This window comes from Musa acuminata, unplaced genomic scaffold (assembly GCF_036884655.1).
Source record: "Musa acuminata AAA Group cultivar baxijiao unplaced genomic scaffold, Cavendish_Baxijiao_AAA HiC_scaffold_1104, whole genome shotgun sequence".
In the NCBI taxonomy this organism is placed as follows: Eukaryota; Viridiplantae; Streptophyta; class Magnoliopsida; order Zingiberales; family Musaceae; genus Musa; species Musa acuminata.
In genome coordinates, this window is record NW_027021317.1 from 18685 (window position 1) to 38632 (window position 19948).

The window sequence follows — 19948 nt, forward strand, 5'->3', positions numbered from 1 at the left end:
GCGAGCGAAGTACATTGAAATCCCAGAAATGAATTCTAAGAATCTATAGGCTTCCAATAAAGAGGAAGGTCACAAAGAACAGAAGTGGAAGCATGGAAGACTGTATAGTAATATTCCCTTTGCGTCGTACCTAATGGTTTTGTCCCATCACATTCTGACCTTTTGCCAGGCATCTTTACAGCGAAGCCTTGGGTTGGGTTGGGTTAGGTTAGGCCACCAGACTCCCTCGTCTTCAGTTCTCTGTACACAGACGACTCTAGGTCTTTCAGTGAGGGGAACGAGACCGGAGGCGGTAAGAGGCGCCGCCGTCCTTATTCATTGGTCTTTCAGTGAAGGATGGAGGATTTGATGTCTTCCGGTGATCTTATCGCCCGACGCATCCAAGGATGAAGAAGTCGCATCAAAAATGGGAAATTGGTAAGTAGAATTCTCGGTGCGCTTACCGCATCGCGTGATGATCTAGACGATGTTAAATCATTACGAAACAATCCAAAGACCGCCATCTTACCGTCAAAACGGTGACTGGATTTTGACGCGACTCTCGAAGTAATGGAGGTAAGCAGAGCTTTCGGTTGACTTACCGCGTGACAGCCTCGGGATGAACGGCCTCATAAATAATTAAATCGTTTTAAGACTGTCCAAAGACCATAATCTTGCGATCAGTCGCGGTGACTGGATTCTGGAGCAGGCCGATAGCTTCGGTCCTCTCTCCACGGTGCTGCTCATCCTTGGAAACAAGATGGCTTGTTCCTCCGTTGCCTCCTTTGAGAGCCCTCTGCAACCCCGACACTCTGATTCACTCTCTGGCCCCATTGCATTCAATTGACAGTATCTTGTTTGATCCGCTCAATCGGCTCCCTTCCTCGTCGTCTTTCTTCGACTACTTTTGTTGTAGCCTGTCCTAATATCTCATAATCTATCATCAGATTGCTTATCATAGTCACACGACTCCTGCTCTCATCCGCTGCTTTACTAAGTACCTATCCAGAACCGCCACCAAGTTCAGCTGCATAGGACCTCTAAGAAATCGGGGGGGACAGTAAAGTTTCCAACCTCATCGTCAACTTCGACTCAGTTGTTGTTCCCAGTAGTAACTCCACCACCACCAACAACAACGACAACGATCAGATAAGCTTCGACTGCATTGAGAATGAATTGGATTTGTTAGATGCCATGAATGACAAACTCTATTAGGTATAGGCTGGTGAGGACAGAATGCATGTCGCTATATCGGAGGAGCATGGTTGGGTTTTGGTCAGCAACTACTATGGCTTCAATGGCCCCGATGCTACCGACTACCTCCTTGCCAATCTCTATCCTGCCATCCAATGAGAGATTCAGGAGCTGCTCTGGGACAACCCGGAAAACACCACTACTGAGCCTTCGACTAACACCTCGCAGGAGCTTGATGATGGTTGTTGCGAGGAAGAAAAACATGAACTACTACGATAGAGAGGATTCGAAAACAAACAAGCGATCGAAGGAACAATTAACACAGTCGAGCACCGACGATGCGATTGACCACAGGGTAGTAATGAAAGTGATCTCAAGAGCTGTCAAGAACACAAAGGAGGCCTATTTGCATATGGCCAATATGATGGTGTTTGTGAACTCAACACCAATGGGAACATGTGTTTGTGAACTCACAGAATTGCTGTTAAATGTTTTAAATAAAGAATAAGCTGGGGTTATTTTAATGAACACTACTAGTAGCAGCAGAGATGGCCTCGACAACACTTCACAAAGGGCATACATGAATGATTCAAAAGCCAATCACAAGGAGATTGGATGGATCTCAATAACAAAAGAAGCCATGATTAAATAGCAGACGAGGAATTGCATATCTCACGTTCCTTTTATTCCAAACAGCCTCATGATTAAATAGAATTCTTATGTGTGTAACTCTACAATTTTCTTCCCCAACATGGACGAGTAATTGAGGGAAAAAAAAATCACTTTGCTATGACTAAAAGATGATGACAAATTATGAACGGTTACAAGAAGCAGAGGTTCTGATATCAATCAGGCACTTGGATCCCAGAAAGAGAAGCCTTCTCTCAAGGAGTTCCAGACTTCAAATGATGATTGCAGCCACGGCTCGGTCGGCCCATAAAGCTAAAATTTGTCATGCTTAAACTTCATCTCATGACTTATCCACATAAGGATCTCTCTCCAAAATGGATACAGTATCTTGTGGTCTGTCATGCACATGTCGCCCCTTAGCTCAAGCTTTTGCTCACCAGCAAATTAAGCAACAACAGAAAGCCGATACCCAGCATGAACCTAGGACTGATCAGATGATCGATGATTTGCTGCCACCTGTAAGTTCAACCAGTAGAGAGCTGCTGGTAAAGCCTGTTATTCATGTCCAAAATCTCAATTACACTCAGATAAACCATTGCATGTTAACGAATTGTGAACTTCAGGAATCAATCAAGACCAACGCTACAGAGAGAAATCTTTGTAATGACACAAACTTGCAGTTTGAAGATCAGTCTTCATATCCTTGTAAAACAGAAGATGAGCAAACAAAAGAACCTACTATCAATTTGTACAGCACTAGTCAAGTCAGACCAGATCAGGTATCCTAAAATCAGTATTGTGTTCACTTACAGCAAGCTACTGTCTATTTTTATCGTGTAACCTATCTTAGAACTTGTGTTATTCAAGGCATGGAGAGGACGTGAGAACTTGTGATTGTATCCAATCTAAGACTTATGTACATCATCAGGTGATGTATCCTACTCTGTTCGACCCATAAAATTCAGATTGTTTCCTGTCATACATGGCATTCTATAAAGTACTTAAATGGTATATATATGTAAGCCAAATATGCTATTGTTTTTAAGCGTGTAGTCAAAAGTAAAGACAAACAGGTTACAAAAGCAAGACAAGAACAGCGTGTCTCATGCACAGGTTATTTTGATCAGATCAATCACAAATACTTTGATAAAAAATAATTATGTTCAAGATAAAAATGGCCATCGGAGAAAATAGAGACCACAAAACAACAAGAAATAAAGAAGATTAAAGTTCTAGCAATTAGCTAACTGACCATTGCATCTGATATGTATGAGTAAAATAGTGAAAACTATTTCAGAACTCCAGGACAAGTATTTATTATAGTCATAATTTTTGGTTCTAGCATATGAAGGTAAAGATGTTACAGACATACCAGTTTCCATCAGCAAATCCATAACTTTCCTGGTTTGCTTCCTCCTTAGCAAATTCTTCTAACAATTCCCGCTGCCGGTCATTTACTGACCTAATGAAGAATCCCAAAATACAATAATAACAAATTCACAGCAGATGCTAGTTCAATATGCTACTACCATCCTTTTGAAAGTCTAATAAAACAATTATCATGGAAACAATATTTCGAAATCAAAGAAAAAACAATATAAACAACTGAATTTTGCACAAGATGTGTCTTTCATCTGATTCAATTCTTCAATTCCTATCTTATATGCGCATCAGTAAGAGATGAAACAAGCAAACAAGACTAAGTGTATCAGTGAGCTGCTCGCTAACGCTTACTGTTTTGTTTGCTAATGCGAGTCGACTGCAATAGATGAAATTAATGTTTGTGAGATCTAAATTCCTATCTTATAAGCGCATTAGTAAGAAAGAAATGATTCAGTTCCTATTATATATGCGCAAGAGAACAAGCAATGGAACAAGCATAGTTCCGTTGTGCATTAGGGAGTTGTTGAAATGAAGTGCATCAGTCAAATTTCAGCACAAATTAAGTACTCAATTAGTCAATTTGATATGTAAAATTTAAGAGAATATCCAAACAAAGATGCCATGCAAGAGAAAAAAAAAATTAGCATAAAGTTGGTTGTAGATAAACAAGCATTGCACTTCTGGAAAAGAAACTAATCCTATCATTGAGCTGATACTAGGAGACAGAAACTTCCATTTGCTGTGGCACACCCTCAATTTTTTTACCTCTTAATAATGTAAGACAAAATCAAGCATCTGTTATACCAAATACAGCCAAATCAAGCATCTGTTATACCAAATACAGCCAAATCAAGCTATGTCAACTAGCATACTGTGGTTACTCAAACATATGGTGAGACTAAAGAAAAACCTCACCGACCAGACGCATAGGTAAATAAATAAATTTTTGTGGATAGATTTTATTATGAAAAATTTTCCATATTTTGAACAAAATTTCCAAGGAAACCAAAATTCAAGGACACAGTCCTAAACACGATGATATTTTCAAACGTGATGCACTATTTATATAATATCTATATGTCATACAATAAGATTTGTTATGTATCAATATATGAGACAGGGACAACTTGGTGCTGCATTATGATGATGACTTATCAATCATTATTCTCTAGTTTGTGCGGTTATATCCAGATGAACTCAATTCTATTTGTGACAATGCCGATTTACATGTAGAATTTCATGGATATGGTACATAATAAGACAATGAGTTGTCAGTTTCTTAAATTTTTTTTCACAACTATAGAAGTCAGTTGACTGACAGGGCTCCAATGAATCAATTAATGCATCAAGTGTTGTCACCATAAGCACAATTCAACAATTATTCTGTGAAAAAGAGCTTACGAAGGAAAATGCACGCGGAATCGCACATACTGGTCACCATGATCAACTAGGCCAATTTGCTTCGGTAAACCTGATATTTTCACCACATAATTAGCACCTATGGCAAGCACAGCACAGTAGCACGAAAGGCATTATGTTTTGTACCTCTACCCCTCAGAATTAACAGTTGCCCAGGTTGGACTCCTTTTGGTATCTGGACAAAATGTAAACAAAATCAAGTTACCTGAAGTTGTTCATATCAATGTCATGCTTCTTGTCAATCAGAATACTAAAGACTAACAAGTGTGTTATTTGTTGAGACATCGAAGTGGGAAAAACTATCTGCAAGAGGCATTTGAACAATTGTGTTTCCAGTAGGAAAATTCACATGATCTACTGACCAAAGAAAAAATGTGTCCTATCAAAGGACCATTAAGCCTAAAAGATATAAATCCAGGGAAGCAGGACCATGGAGGAGTATGAGATGGAGAACTCACAGAGATCTTCACAGAACAAAGAAAGAACAAGGTGAATCATGAATACACTTTAGATGCAAAGTCGGAACTCCTACCTTCACTTTTGTCTTCCCAGACAAGGTGGGAACTTCAACATTACCACCAAGAATAGCCTGTTCAAGAAGAATAATTTACAAATTACTTGACTATGTCAAAAGTTTCAGTAGAAGCATATAGTACGAAAACATACAAAACAACAAAAAGAAACTGAATGTACTGCTTTCCAATGTGATATAGAGTTCACCAGTAACAGTTAGTAAAAAAAGTGAATGTACTGTTTTATAAATAAACAAATTTTTAGGAGAACTGGAGAAAAGTCAGATGACTATCATTGCCTGAGTGAAGCTTATGTGGGTGTCAACATATACATCAGAACCATCTCGTAGGAAGATAGGGTCCTTGTCTACCTAAATCACCAAAATAAAGATGAATAAGAATTAAAAGGAAAACAGCACATTCAGAAGAATAAATGCCACAAATATGATGATAAATCATGTAATACAATAATACAAATTATTGGTCCATTAAAGTAAATACATGTACAAAAAGAGAATGACAAAGTAAAAGAAATCGAAAGGTTGTAAAAGGCTACAAATTCAATGAAGACAATCAGTTTAAGAAGAAGTAATGAGAATAATTGATCACTATTTTTGCTGGCATAGCACCACACTCCAAACTAAGTTTAGTGAAATAACTGACAATAAAATCACTAAAAACAACTAAAACATAACAATAGTACTAGGAGCAATGATTTTCTCTTTAAAAACAAATGACGTGAATTCATAGCAAAAGAATATACAAAACAATTCCTCTATTTTCGACAACAGAAAATAGATAACCAGAAAGCTCCATAGTTTGAAGTTGTCTAAGTCCTAATAAGAGTTTAAATCTTAGACGACGCTATTAAAATCCATAAGTCCAACAACAAAGAGTACCCTTGCAAAAAATAAATTCACTATTCTTGCAAGGTACAAAGTATGCCTTAAAATTTTGAAACACTTCCAATAAATCAGTACTTTCAATTTAAATTTACTTAAAATAAAATCAAGTGGATCTTATAAATCAACAGAAGTGTTCAATAAAAATACACAACAACAGTTTCACTTAATAAGCTTTATCACTCCGTATGGAACTACTTTGTGACTTTTATTAGATTCTCTAAAGTAATTAGAAAGCTCTGAAAAATAAAAATTGCAAGTCAGTCACCAACTAAAAAACAATGGAAGCATGCAAGGGAGTAGACTTTGAAGTTCCATAAGTCTCAAGCAAGGAGGTATATGCCAATAAAAGAAAGATAACAGGAAAAAAAAGAGAAAACCTGCAACTTAATGTACAGATTTCCGGGATGGACACCATTTCCACCTTGATTTCCAGCATTTGGCACACTAATTGTATCACCAGAATCAACTCCTATGTCATCATTATTATATCATCATTATATCAGAATGGTCGTAGCATTATATCATCATTATATCCACAAAGCAGGAAGGAAGATGAGGGGCCAAGTCTTAAACAGGATTGAATATGAAAGAGGGAACAAATACTTGGAGATAATTCACTCTTTGGTGCAATTTCAGATAGAAAAAGAAAATAGCATAACCTGCTGGAATGGTTACATTAACATTCTTCACACCATCAACCACCCCCAACCCTCTGCATGCTGAGCAATGATCCTGCAAGGACATAATTGGTGATTATGTATGTAGAACTTAATAAAGTGACATCAGAATTTTCTTTTCAGAACTATTATCAACCTTGATTATCTTCCCCAACCCTCTGCAAGAGCTACAAGTAGATGTAAAAGGAAACACTGTGACCTAGATCAAGACACAAGAATTACGAAAAGTCACATTTTCAAGTATTGATAGTTACTCTACACTTCTAAATACAAAAGAAACTCACTGTTCCAACACCATTACAAGTAGGACATCTTGAAGGCTTTGCATTAACAGGATGGCCCCTTCCATCTGCATCATTTCAAGCCACAAGTTATCATACAATGCACAAACAAAAAAATATAAACAACAAAACTGTTCCTTTTTTTAACACAAAAGTGAGTATACCAGTTGATTAGGCCAAATTAAAAAAAAAAAATCATATTTGTAACTTCCTAGTTCATTACTCAACCAATGTGCTTATAAAAAAATCATCTTTTCAACCAATTGTGAAATCCTCTCACACACTTATTTCAACTACTCCCATGCCTATGACTACATGCAGCCTTCTCCAATGTTCTTATCCCAGAAGATGAACTTTGCGAATAATAAAGTTACCTTAGCAAAATTAAGAAACAAGGAGATGTAGAATATTTAAAATACCATAGCAAATTAAGAAACAAGGAGACGTAGAATATTACACTAAGAAGTCAGATGCACTGGCAAATTGACCTTAGGAGCAAATCAAAGGTAGAACATGGGATCAGACAACAAATGATAGATTGATCGTTCAGTGATCCATACTTACCAGTGGTCATTGCAAAGTCACAATCTCTCTTCCCAACCTAATAAAAAGCTTGTGCTACATTAATCTTGAAGAAACTACATCTTTATAAAGATATCATCTAGTGTTCACTTCCAGAAAATTACAAACTTCTGTGTGTAGATGTTAATCCATGGATCAAGCTAAATTATTGAGCAAAACTTGACATGCATATGTAAGTCTCAACAAACAAACAGTTCCTATGATACTCAAAGCATGAATCTGGTTTAAGATTCGAGCCATGAGAAGCTACCGCATAAGAATCCACAAATGGATTATAAGCAATTAGTTATGATAAAAAAATACTCAAATATACATAATTAAACTAATATTGACTTGTTGACATACTCTAAATATAGAAAATTAAAGACAGCATGTGTACAATTTAAGAACAAAGAGGAAGTTTGTAAGGATTTCAAGAATATAGACTACAAAATGAATGAATCTAATAACATATTCAACATACCCATTGAGTAGAGGGTTCATAAGAAATTAGAGAAGGAATTAGTGTTAAAAGCCCATATCTAGAGTATCTACTCACGGCAAGAGCTGCAGAGAACTTGTGAGGTAAAGGACACCTGCTTAATACAACCTTTAGCTGCTTCAGAAAATGATAGATTTAGCTCCACCTGTGTGCCAATAGATGTAAGTTCATAAAGCAAATGTGGATGCAGATCAAGAAACAGCTGAGTAGCAAAGGTCCAAGCAAGACTAAACCTGTGTGTCAGCTGCATATGTTTCTCTCTCATGTTCAAAGACCTGAAGCAAGAAGAATAAGCATAGCACTTACCTATAGAAAATTAGTGGAATAAGGTAAAAAACATCTCACTTACCTCAGTAAATATTTTAAAGAATGAATTAGAGAAAGGACCATGATTGGTTTTGTGGAATTCTGAGAAAGGATCATGATAGGCTTCATGGAACCCTTCCGTGTCATCTGCAGCATAGCCTACTTTCTCTGACCCTTGGAAGGATTTCTTCAATCAACATAATGAGTAACGATAAGTACATAAAGTGATATGCTTAATCCATTAATAGGAGCAAGACATTAGTAATAGAGTAAGGATGAAAAGTCTACTACATTCTGACAGACATGGATCATGTCAGCAGGATATTAAGACATCTGATGGGCAAATACGATACCAAGACAATACCATAAAGGTAACCAAATGGGTGACAATATATGGCGCACGTAATTGACATAGTCACATAGATCTCACAGCAGTTTGATATCCCCCACCGCTAAAGCATCCAACACTTTTCAGGGTCTTAGGCCAGATAACCAGCCATGTGCCTGACTGAGCCTGGTCATCGCCTTAGTGCTAAAGGTCTTCTTTTGTTTTAAAGACATTTAGCTAGTCTAAGAAGCTTGGGAAGGGACCAAGGTTATTCCTAACAATTTTGGTTAACACTATGATTAGCTTTACATGTACACTTCAATCTGTACCTAAAAGGATCAGCAGAAAAAAAAGATATATTTTTTTCACAGATAATTAATTTTTTTTGTTATGTGAGTCCTAATGTACATCTTAGATCATCATCATATGAGCATTTACTCTATGCCGAGCTATTTCTAGTTCATATCAAGGATTAAAATTGGTATAGTACTAACACATTAATATCACCACACAAAGAGGATGAATATATCGTATTTGAATCTCTGTCAATAATTTGGCCATGCATATTGAGCCATGATATCTTGTAATGTTGCAACCATGTGCCAGCAAGGCATGATGAATGGTACAGAAAAATGTTGTTCATGTTGTACTAGCATATGTCACATGAAGATGCTTCGCACACACCACTATAATCCTTAATCAATAAACTAGATAGCTTTTATCAACTTGTTATGTAGCAAAAGTTAGACATATAAAATCTGAATAGTGCCATGTACCAAATAGAGATGCATAAAGATAACAAAACGAAAAGAGATGCCAAGGTACAATATCATGCATTTTGATGCCAAGGTACATGGATACTCCTGATCAAGCATTTCCATGCTGACCATGTTGAGACATGCCAAGGTACAATATCATACTATGCCAATCCGGTAATAGAACAAGATGTCACACTACATCACAACACAGCCTTGGCAATTTGATCGATTTGTACAAGTCAGCATGGTACCCGTACCATATTATACCAACCAGCATGGAACCCAAATATATGGGTGAGTCACAAACTTTTTTCGTAACACTACTTTAGACAACATCAGAAACAAGGCACCATAATAAGTTGCAGGGTCATTAAAAATATAACATAGAGGAGTATTAGTAATATATCTAACAAACAAGGGTTACCTTGTCATATTTTGCTCTCTTTTTGGGATCTCGCAAAGTCTGCAATAACAAGTCCAAGTGAGTAAAATACAAAGTACATCCAAATCAAACACAATCTAAAATTCCAAACTAACTTTCTGAATACCTTACCTCGTATGCATCTCTTATCTCTTGAAACTTTCTCTTTGATGTAGGATTGTTTTTGTTGGCATCTGGGTGGTACTTCTTAGCCAGCTTAAAAATTAAACAGAAAGAACATACAACAAAAAATCCTTAAGAATAAATTAAAAACAGCTGCAAAGAAAATACAGATGAATAGCTAAAAATTGTGCTGAAGCTCCAGAAAAAGCAATATAATTAAGCTTCTTAACTCATATTTTATTATTTACAGAAAGAAACATAGTGGATTATGCTACAACATCATGCCAATAATGTACATTAAATTATGGGTAATACAAATCATGTCAGTACATGGTACTGCAATGCAAATGCCATAACAGTATGTGACAATACCAACAGAAAACCAACACAAGCATAGAATGTGGCACCTAAATTGTCATATAGGACTCTGAAGTGATGGTCTAGAGAGTCAAAAGGCCTTCTTGTGAGATTGGATAAACACTTGTTAAAGGTAAAAGAAGTGTGAAGAGGGAGAAAATATAAAGCACAATTAATAAGGAACAGATTAGAGCATCAAATTTAACAAGAAAGGAAATAATCAGATATATGCATTAACACAGGCTTGATAAAAAAATCTCTTATCAACTGCTCTACTGCTGCTTCTTGAATTTTCCTTCAATTTTATGCCAGAGACTCATTGTTTGAAGAAGGAAAGTTCATAACTGTAAAAGCTAAAGTGTTGAAAAGCAGTTGTATTCCCTGCATGACTAGTACCTTGTATTTTAGGAGGCAGTATGCAATGAAAAACCTTCTGCTAGTTCATATGTGACATTAAAGTATGAGGGCATATGTTATTAAATGAATTTTCTGAAAAATACAATTGAACACATCATGAGGAAAAAATGATTCAGATAGATAAATGGACAAGCAAATGCCTTGACTAAGTCAGAAACTTCTGGAATAATTTTATACATCTTGATACAAGTGAAATTATACAGAATTATATTAAGATGTACTTTATTAAAGTTATACTATCATCAATAATGTCTTATAGTATTAAAATAATATAATAATAGAACTAATAGCAATAAGGAGGTAACATAAACCATGTATACAATCGCATTTTCTTTCTTATGTGGAACACACAAGCATCATCGAAGATGTATGTAGCTGCATATGCAGCTACATATGCTGCATGTTCAAGCCACACAAGAAGATAGGAATCCTACTTTGCAAAATGTTTTCATTTATCCACAAAAGCTGTTCCAAAGCCTAATTTGTCTTGTCTTAGAATTTTGGCAAAATCATTTTCTAGAAGGATGACTCAGGTAGGCAGCCAGTAGAGGAAGCTACAAAATTCTTTTATGGAAAGATTCACTCCAATAAAAAATGGTAACTATCTATTCAATATGTTCATATGAACCAACAACTTGCCTCCTTTACTTAATTAGAAGAGATATGATCCTCTATTATACTAGAGTGAGCATTATCAGGTCTCTCTTGCTCTTCAAAATGGCCGCAGCCAGAGAGGGAAGAAAAGCTATTGTAAAGGTCTAGAAGGCCCAAAAGAGAAGTAGATTGTCTAGGCTAACAACAAAGATGTATTTCTCCCACTGGCTTGCTTTTTCACATACAAACAGGGATTCTACCCTGTGATGCAAGTCTACTGTACATGCAGTTCAAAATCTTTTCAGCATCATCCATGGGTAGGCCAATTTTCACTGTTAGCAACTTGCTTCCACTTGAAATCTGAACAACCATATTACAGTGACAGTTTTCTTAACCGCCTAACATGGCATGTGCTAGCCACAATTTCAAACAGTTCACATATATTTCTGCAAAAGAACTTAAAAACAAGTGCCCAATAGTCAATGTAGACCAACTGACAGCAAGATACCAACCGCATGAAAAGCTTTCTTGATATCATCTAATGAAGCATCTTGTGGGATACCAAGAATTTCATAATAGTCCCGTTCAATAGCATAACAAGGTCCTTCACACACACACACACAAAAAAAAAAAATTGTGAGCATTTCAACAGCCAAGAGTGAAGTACCTCTTTAAGATTGGAAATTGCAACATCTGCATTAATCAATTACCTGTTGCATGAAAGAATCGGCTTAACAAAAATGTCCTCAATCTCATAAAGTCATGGGTTCCTTCAACAATACCACCATTGGTTTCGTATCCTAAAAAGAAGAGGTGTTAGACACATGCACGGATATTAAATGGACCTATGAAGAACAAAAAATTCAGATATACCACTGATTACAAATCATAGACGAAGGCACAGTCTCTACTAGTTAAGATGAAAAACTATGGAAGATTTGCAAGGTGGAACCAACAATATAAGAAAAAAAAGTTACTTTAGCCTTAAAATTTTTCATTCACCACTGAATACTAAAAAAAAAGCAAAAGAAACCATGAGAGATTTATAGTAACAGGCTTTAAAGAACATCCATAAAACATAATGATTTTACAAAAAACATTGGTGATTGAAAAGGAGCGTTTTACATATGCCAAGACCAATAACCTAATCCTTCAACAGAATTAAAAAACCCTAAATTGATACGCTTCTTTCCTTGTATCACAAGAATGGACCAGGAACAAATAACAAAAGGTGGTTCATTACAGTTTCAATGAGAGCTTTTTGTTATTTTGTCACAATCACATCTAGAATTACCTGCACATTATATTTGAAGGCAAATGGTGAATTAGAAAGTTAATTTAAGGAAGTACATACCGGTCCGACAAGGGACCCATATGTGGACCACCCTGTCTTGGGCGGTCCATAACAGGGGACCCTGTATCAGGTGATACGCGGTCTGTACCGGGTGGAACAATCAAATGGATTGTTTGAATTCAACAAATCCCAACCCTTCATTGGTAACAATAAAAATCTGACTGTTGCCACTTGGTATGGTAATGGTCGGATTTCGACTGTTATCGATGAAGGGCCAGGATTTGTTGAATTCAAACGATCCATTTGACCATTTGAATCAAATCTAAGGGTTTTTAAACCCTTTATACCCCATCATTCACTCTTCTTTCACTTTCTCAAGCTTTTCTACTCTCTCAATATCTTTCTCACTCACATTTCTCTTATTCTCACATTTGCATTCTCTTAAACTTAGCAAAACTGTGATTTGTGGATTAAACCAAGTTTGGGAGGATAATCGTATTATGGAAAATCTTACGGTCAAAAGCAATATGGTAATAGTTGGTTATTATTTTTCAAGCAGCGGTATGGTGATCAATCTTATGATACGGAGTAACAAATCAATAGCGAATGTAAAAAATCTGGCATTCTCCAACCTCTGCACTAACACATGTCACAATCATACTTACCACAGGAGCCGCGTAGGACAAGTGTGGTTTACGATGATCAGATTAAAATCATCACTACATTGATGCACCAATGATATATGGTGTATCAGTATACTACGTCGTGAGATCAATTTCAGGATTGGATCCTGAAAACATATCATTATCATATTGATATACAGATACATAAGATCAAGGATCCCGATCCACCGCCCAAGGAGTCCCGTCACTCTTCTTGGTGGTAGAACTAGATATATCCATCGATTGATCCATTTATTATTTCATTCACTTAAATAATAAAGTTTAACTTGAAATCTAACAATTCAAATCATTTCTTTCTAGATAATTCAATATCAATGAAAGGACGATCCAGAACGTACCGCAAAGCTGCTCTTCAAAGCCCAAAAAAGATATGTTCCATCGTTCTTTCCTAATTTAGAATATTTTTACTGATATTATACTAAATTTACATTTACTTCCAACTTAAAAATCCTAATTTAAGTTTCTTCTATTTTTTAGGTAATTTTAGAGGAATTTTTGGCCTTTTTTATGTGTCGTCGGCATGACCAAAATTTTTATTTTTTGGTAATTTCGAAGTAATTTTTGGCTTTTTTTTGTGCCATTGGCATGCCCCGCTATGCCGACACTCAACACACTAGTACGAGGTGGCACATACTGGTCAGCACGTCGATTTGGACCAGTAAGGCAAACCTTGAATTTAAGAGTAACCACCATAAGTTGTGTCATGCATTTGAAGTGCTTCAAAGATTGTATTGATTCTTTCTGCTAGAATCATACCAAAGAAAAAGGCAGGTTGCAACATAAAACTAACAATCTTCTATATCCTACTAAAAGAAATAATAACTCTACTATTTGTACTTGTATTATAATACCAATCACAAAAACCTTCCAAATAGTATCTTCTCACTATCTCTTTCCATCTTGCCAAAATAGGACCTTGTAGCTCTTTGGTAGAAACTGAACGCCCTTCACACTAAGCAACTTCAACCTTTAACCAAATGCAAGAGTCATCTAAACTGATATTTCATTAATACAACCTGATACTTGCACAACTGCTTAGCCAGTTCTAATTGAACAAATCTGAGTTATCATTTTTGAAATGGCTCATAGCAAGATTCATGTGATCCGGATCTGACAAGAATGATACAATTGGAATCCATGATGTCAGCAAGACTGGACTAGTGACATTAGGAGCTATTGAGAACATAAACTTAAAATTCTAAAAATAAAAATAAAACATACAAAAATATCAAAGGTGTTTGTAAAAATATATTTTATCTATTTGAAATAATGACTAAATTATAAATATGGAAAAAAAATAAAAAGATGAAAAATCAAGGAAATAACTATGATTATATATTATTGTAGTAAAATAATAATGTGTAAATGAAATCCAAAAATAGTTTAAAACTGACCCACCTACAACTTAAAAAAAAAAAAAAAACAGTGGCCCACACAGGGGATCAGTGCTTCTCTGATCACTATAATGGTGGGCACCAGTTCGCAGCGGTGAAGTTCTTTCTGAAGACACACCTACATGCTAGCACTCAATCAAGTAGTAGTGCTGGCACATCAGTCAACCCCTCGGCTCTAAGTATCATGCTTTTGTTACCAATTTTTTAGTCCTTCTCACATATGGGCAGGAGACAGTTGCAAATGGTAATGCAAAGTTATGAAAAGGACTTCTCTAAGAAGGATGCTTGAGGAATTCACGATTGATATCAAATTACAACATATCTCCTTTGCCATGATATTACTCTTCCTTAAAGAGGCTAAAAGCTACTCTTTTTCCTTGCCTTCCCTTGTCCTTGAAACTCTCCTCTTATCTCGCAATGATAGGTTGAAGATGCAACAAAAATAGTGGTTGGCAAATGTGATAGTAGTATCATTTCATCCTATGCTTCAAAATCACAGTTTTACACAAAAGCTCTCTATGCCTTCTCTCCCTCATGACTTTAATAGTCTTCTTATACTTTCTCTCCTCCTACAACTATCACTCAACCACTCAACGAATCATCTCCCTCTCCCTCACCACCCCCATCCCCTCCTCACTAATTCCCATTAGATTGGCCAAGTCCAGCCAATTAGTATCAGCTAAGCATATTATCAAAGCTGAAGCACACATCGATCTGATGAAGCCTCAGGTCACTAGTTCACTGGTTAGACCAGCGGATCTAGTAGTTGGTCTACAAGTTCAATATAAAATATTTTTAAAATAAATATATTATATATAATACATAAAGAGCTTTTCTAATATATATATATATATATATATATATATATATATATAATTTATAAGAAATATATATAGTACAGCTACAGATCATCATTTTCCACGGAAGTACAACTCCACCAGCATTTTTGAATGTAGGAATAGTCTGTATACTTCAATATAAGTTTATCACCGAGAACATATAAAAATGCATCATTTTACTACATTAAGTATCTCATTCGTTCAGCTTTGAGATCATTTCTTCTGCAATCACAGTGCACAGAAGAATTAAACAGAATCAAGAACTACATCAAATTTGACGAAACGTACAAAATTTATTTCGTGAAATAATTACTTGTTGACAGGTGAGAAATTGCTCTCATAAATGGTGAGAAAGCCTCCTTCCTCCCTTGGACAAGACCCAATGGTGAACCCATGATCGGCGAGGACCAAGGACGGCCAAAAGCCTGCAGCAAATCAAGAAAGAACTGTAAAGAACCAAAAGCACACGTTAACCCGCAAGAAGATCAATTTCATACCGATGCCAACCTTTCTCGATAGGAAAAGGGACGGTAACGATCTTTTCGGTATACCCAGCCAGAGTCTACCCATCCGTGGTTCTCAGGCCCCGATCTCGATCACCACCGTAACGCAACAATGGGTAGCAGAACTCAGCAGAGGAGGAAATGGAACCCTAGACCTTCATAAAACCCCATCTCCGCCGGAACACTCTGCCGCTCTGCCTCCTTCTACGGTAAACCCCAATATCAATCAGCCTTCGAAAAGGAGAAACGAAGGGTCGAAGAGAGGAAGGTGAGGGAGGAGGGAAAGCGTCGGCGGTAGCGGCGGAGGGCTGCTGCTGTTGTGGGTTGGAGATCGACGACGATATGGTGACAGACTCCAACAACCTCGACTCGACGCCTTGTAGACCTCTCCGCTCAAGATTAGTACTGCAGCTATGCCGGTCTGATTCATTAAATCGGGCCGGGCCGAAACACTCGAGACACTTAGCGGCTAGACCGGTCCGGTTCAGTATAGTCGGATTGGGCCCTATTTAGGATCAGCCCAATTTGCAATGGATGTCGATTTCAGCATGGATAATACGAATGTTTGACCAATTTTGACCAAACTTATTCTTCTCAAAAATCAATCGATCAGGAAAAATATCATTTATGTCTTCTCTATTTTTTTCTTACCTTTACGCTTAATTTTTATCATCAATAAATCTTAATATAATATCAATATATTCCTCCAGATTTAAAGATCCTCCATATATATCACTGTCATTGAGTCCACAAAGGACAGTGCTCTGTGCAAAACAGCCAACACCATTCGATGGTAGAGGTCATGCAACAGTCACACGTGCGACCATGCAATACGAGGCCCCCGTTGGCACGTGATTCCCTACATCCATCATCCATCCCCAGCTCACAGCAGTCCCAAAGAAGAAGACGGTACTCTGAGACAGCAGTAGCGAGCTCTCGTCTCCCGTCCACCACTCCCTCCCCGGGGGGCGAACTGCTGCAGGACGTGTCGAGTGTTAAGGTTCTCACAAACCCAGTGCAGTAGATCCAGCCCTGTACTCGATCCTGTTGCGTGCATGCATGCCCCGACGCAGCTCTGCGAAGATCGAGCTCGCGAGCTACTGCCATGGCTGGCAGTACGGTTTGCACTCACATGAGATACAGTAAAAAGGTTAAGAGCTATGGGGATTCAGCAGCATGGCAAGCGTTCCTTGGAGCTTCTACCACGTACTGTCCTAATCATGGATTATTGTGGTTGTCTCGTTGTGCGTTGTTGGTGTGGCCTCAAAGAAACGACCATTTCCGAAACAGCTTGGGGTTATCGCCAGCTATCAAATGGCATCATCGAGTGCCAAAGCTCCTCATGTCTGCAATTCATTGTGTTCTTTATCCTATCTGCAGCAGTGTTCTGTGATCGGATCTGTTGGTGGGATGGGAAAAAGGGAGGGAAGACATGCCAAGCCAAACTTGGAAGTGACTAATCATGAGACCAAAGAAAACACAGCCCTCACTTTCTCTAGCAATGAAGTGGGCATAGTCCATTCTTCCTTCCAACAGAGCTGCGAGTGATCCACTTTTGTCGTCCATGCTCTCTGAATTCTCTGTGTTTCTTATGGAGGCGTCGGGACTAATGGAGGACAGACGTCTTGTACGGGTGGGTGTGTGGAGAAATGAAACATCGTGGTGATGGTGAAAGAGGAAGGAAATAAGATGAGGAAGAAAGGCAATGATATGGCATGAGCTGTGTTGGGAGACGTGAGCTGAAGAGACCTCTCGGCTCGTAGGTGAAGAAAGGCAATGAAATGTGTTGGGTGACAAAAGCTGAAGAGACCTCCCATATCTTATCATTCCTCTCTCTCTCTCTCTCTCTCTCTCTCTCTCTCATTTACAACACATTCAACAGACTAAATGCCCCTCCAACTACTGTACATATGTGTACATGGTCCACAGAGATCAGATAGCTAGCATTTCCATGTTCCTTTAACTATGCCCATGCTTTCAACATATGTATAATATGGAAAAATGTGCAGAATTCACCTCATTGTTCCAATATAATGCAACAGTAGTTCACGTTGAATGGTGGCCGGAGATGCATATATATATAGATAGTCTGGAAGACTGAGAAATACACGAGAGCCTCTTAAGAGAGAGGAGTTTAGGGATGGGCGAAAGCGAGGCACAAAATATGGGACAAGCCTGCGAGGAATGGAAATGGAAGTCAGGCAACCTTTTATCGTCTTGTCCACATCCATCATCCTCTCTCTCTCTCTCTCTAAACAATAACAATAACCAAAACGGGATTCGTCAAGCTGCTGCTGCTGCTACAGTGCATCTCTGCAACGCTGAAGCACTACAGTCGTGTTCCCCATTTGCATGGTTAACCCATTCTTTCTCTTGAATTATATGTTCTCGTCTCTCTCTCTCTCTCTCTCTCTCATGCATGGACACTCTGCGGGAGTTCCCAGCCATGGCCGACAGGAGCATGGCGTCGGTGCTGGCCTGGCTCAGCTCACATGACATGAACCCACCTCTTCCCACGCCTCATTCTTCCCTCCATTGCACCCATTAACGCATTAACCAGTCTTTTCCCATGCCGACCAACTACATCATCAGCTACTCTCAATATATACATCTAGTTTGTTCTCAATCAACATTACAATAGTGATGTAATGTGATGTCAATAATAAAAGATAACAGGTAGTTGATCCTATAAGTTTATCTCCTCGTCAACCTTTGACACCTTACATGAGGGTGGATGCGTGTTTGATGAGGAGTATACTGCATCACGTTGATGTGTACACTGTATATGGTGTGCTTTGTTTGTACGTACATGCATGTATTCGCTGTATTTGGCCATATCTATCAATGGGTTTATTTGAATTTTGTTTGATTAAAAAAATTTACTTATATCTAATGATATTTTGTATGATATGTGATGATACAAAGGTCAATGTGATATTGTAGACTATTGCATCATATTCCTCAAATTTATAGCTTTGCAAAGATCTTTAAGTTTGGGTGATACTCGTGGATTCAGTAGGATTTATGATAATGTGAATATCAAGGATTTGACATAGTTTGAAATTATTATATTTGGAATATATTATCATATGATATTCAGGCTTGGATATATTATTTGGTTATATTGAAGGAATCAGAATCGGTGAAGAGTTAGTGATACGTATATGATCATATTAATATAATTTGGTATCACTTAAGTCGAGAAGAGAATAAAGACATCATTTGTGATGTCAAGCATTACAAAGTAAGTTAGTGAAGAGGTAGATAAAAAGGTTGCAAAGGAAATGAGATATTACTAAACTAAAATAATAAGAGAGGAGAATTATTAGTTGATATGAAGAGAAATGCACTTAAGGGGGTTTGAGATATACTCCTAAACCTAGTTAATGACTTGGCTAATGACCTAGTTAATGAATGATTGTTATAGTGGTTCATATCGCTAAAGGAGTAAGATTTTGGAAAATGAAACATGGATTCAACAAGAATAACATGACATTATACAAAAACCTTTTAAGCTTCATGCTCATAGCATCGAAAAATATTATGTTCAAAGAAATACCTTATACGGATACAAGGATTGGAGTTGTGTTAAACTTAGGAGCGTAATAAGAGCTAACATAAACAATCAAATATTTTGAGTCTTTGAATATTTGAGATTATGTAAGACAACCTTTCAAAAAATGATTATTGTATTATTGGAATGAGCATGTAGTTAATGAAGTAAATTATAATTTAAAAAATAATTAATTAAAAAGTTAGTGGTACGAAGGCTTAGTGTAGGAGGGTGAAACCAATTTTAATCATATATTGATATTTTCGATCGACAAAACCAACTAGTTGAAACATATACAACGGCGATTTTAAATATTTTATACTAGAAGTTTATTA

General features: G+C 37.2%; 1 protein-coding gene across 4 annotated transcripts; it reads right to left on the reverse strand.

Moving 5' to 3' along the window:
• Positions 1-1836: 1836 nt before the first annotated feature.
• LOC135666518 (chaperone protein dnaJ 1, mitochondrial-like) lies at positions 1837-16446 on the reverse strand. Of its 4 annotated transcripts, none has more exons than XM_065178105.1 (19): positions 16065-16446; positions 15871-15982; positions 12058-12147; positions 11860-11951; positions 9989-10072; positions 9860-9898; positions 8393-8536; positions 8277-8318; positions 8101-8188; positions 6984-7048; positions 6836-6898; positions 6682-6754; positions 6400-6491; positions 5417-5488; positions 5138-5194; positions 4732-4780; positions 4618-4657; positions 3176-3265; positions 1837-2319 (listed from the first exon to the last, which is right to left on the reverse strand). In XM_065178105.1, the coding sequence occupies exons 1-19, from the start codon at positions 16125-16127 to the stop codon at positions 2220-2222; spliced, it is 1455 nt and encodes a 484-aa protein (XP_065034177.1). In that variant the 5' UTR covers positions 16128-16446; the 3' UTR covers positions 1837-2219. The 4 variants fall into 4 exon arrangements, with proteins under 4 accessions (XP_065034177.1, XP_065034179.1, XP_065034176.1 ...); XM_065178107.1 differs by having other exon boundaries at positions 1837-2355; XM_065178104.1 differs by having other exon boundaries at positions 4588-4657.
• Positions 16447-19948: the final 3502 nt, after the last annotated feature.

Coding starts and splice junctions, on each gene's coding strand:
- LOC135666518 (XM_065178104.1), bottom strand. CDS start 16,127: ATGGGTAGACTCTGGCTGGGTATACCGAAAAGATCGTTACCGTCCCTT. Junction 10,073..11,859: donor TCAAGAAAGCTTTTCATGCG/GTTGGTATCTTG, acceptor TTAATTTTTAAG/CTGGCTAAGAAGTACCACCC. Junction 5,195..5,416: donor CCCACATAAGCTTCACTCAG/GCAATGATAGTC, acceptor CTTCTTGAACAG/GCTATTCTTGGTGGTAATGT.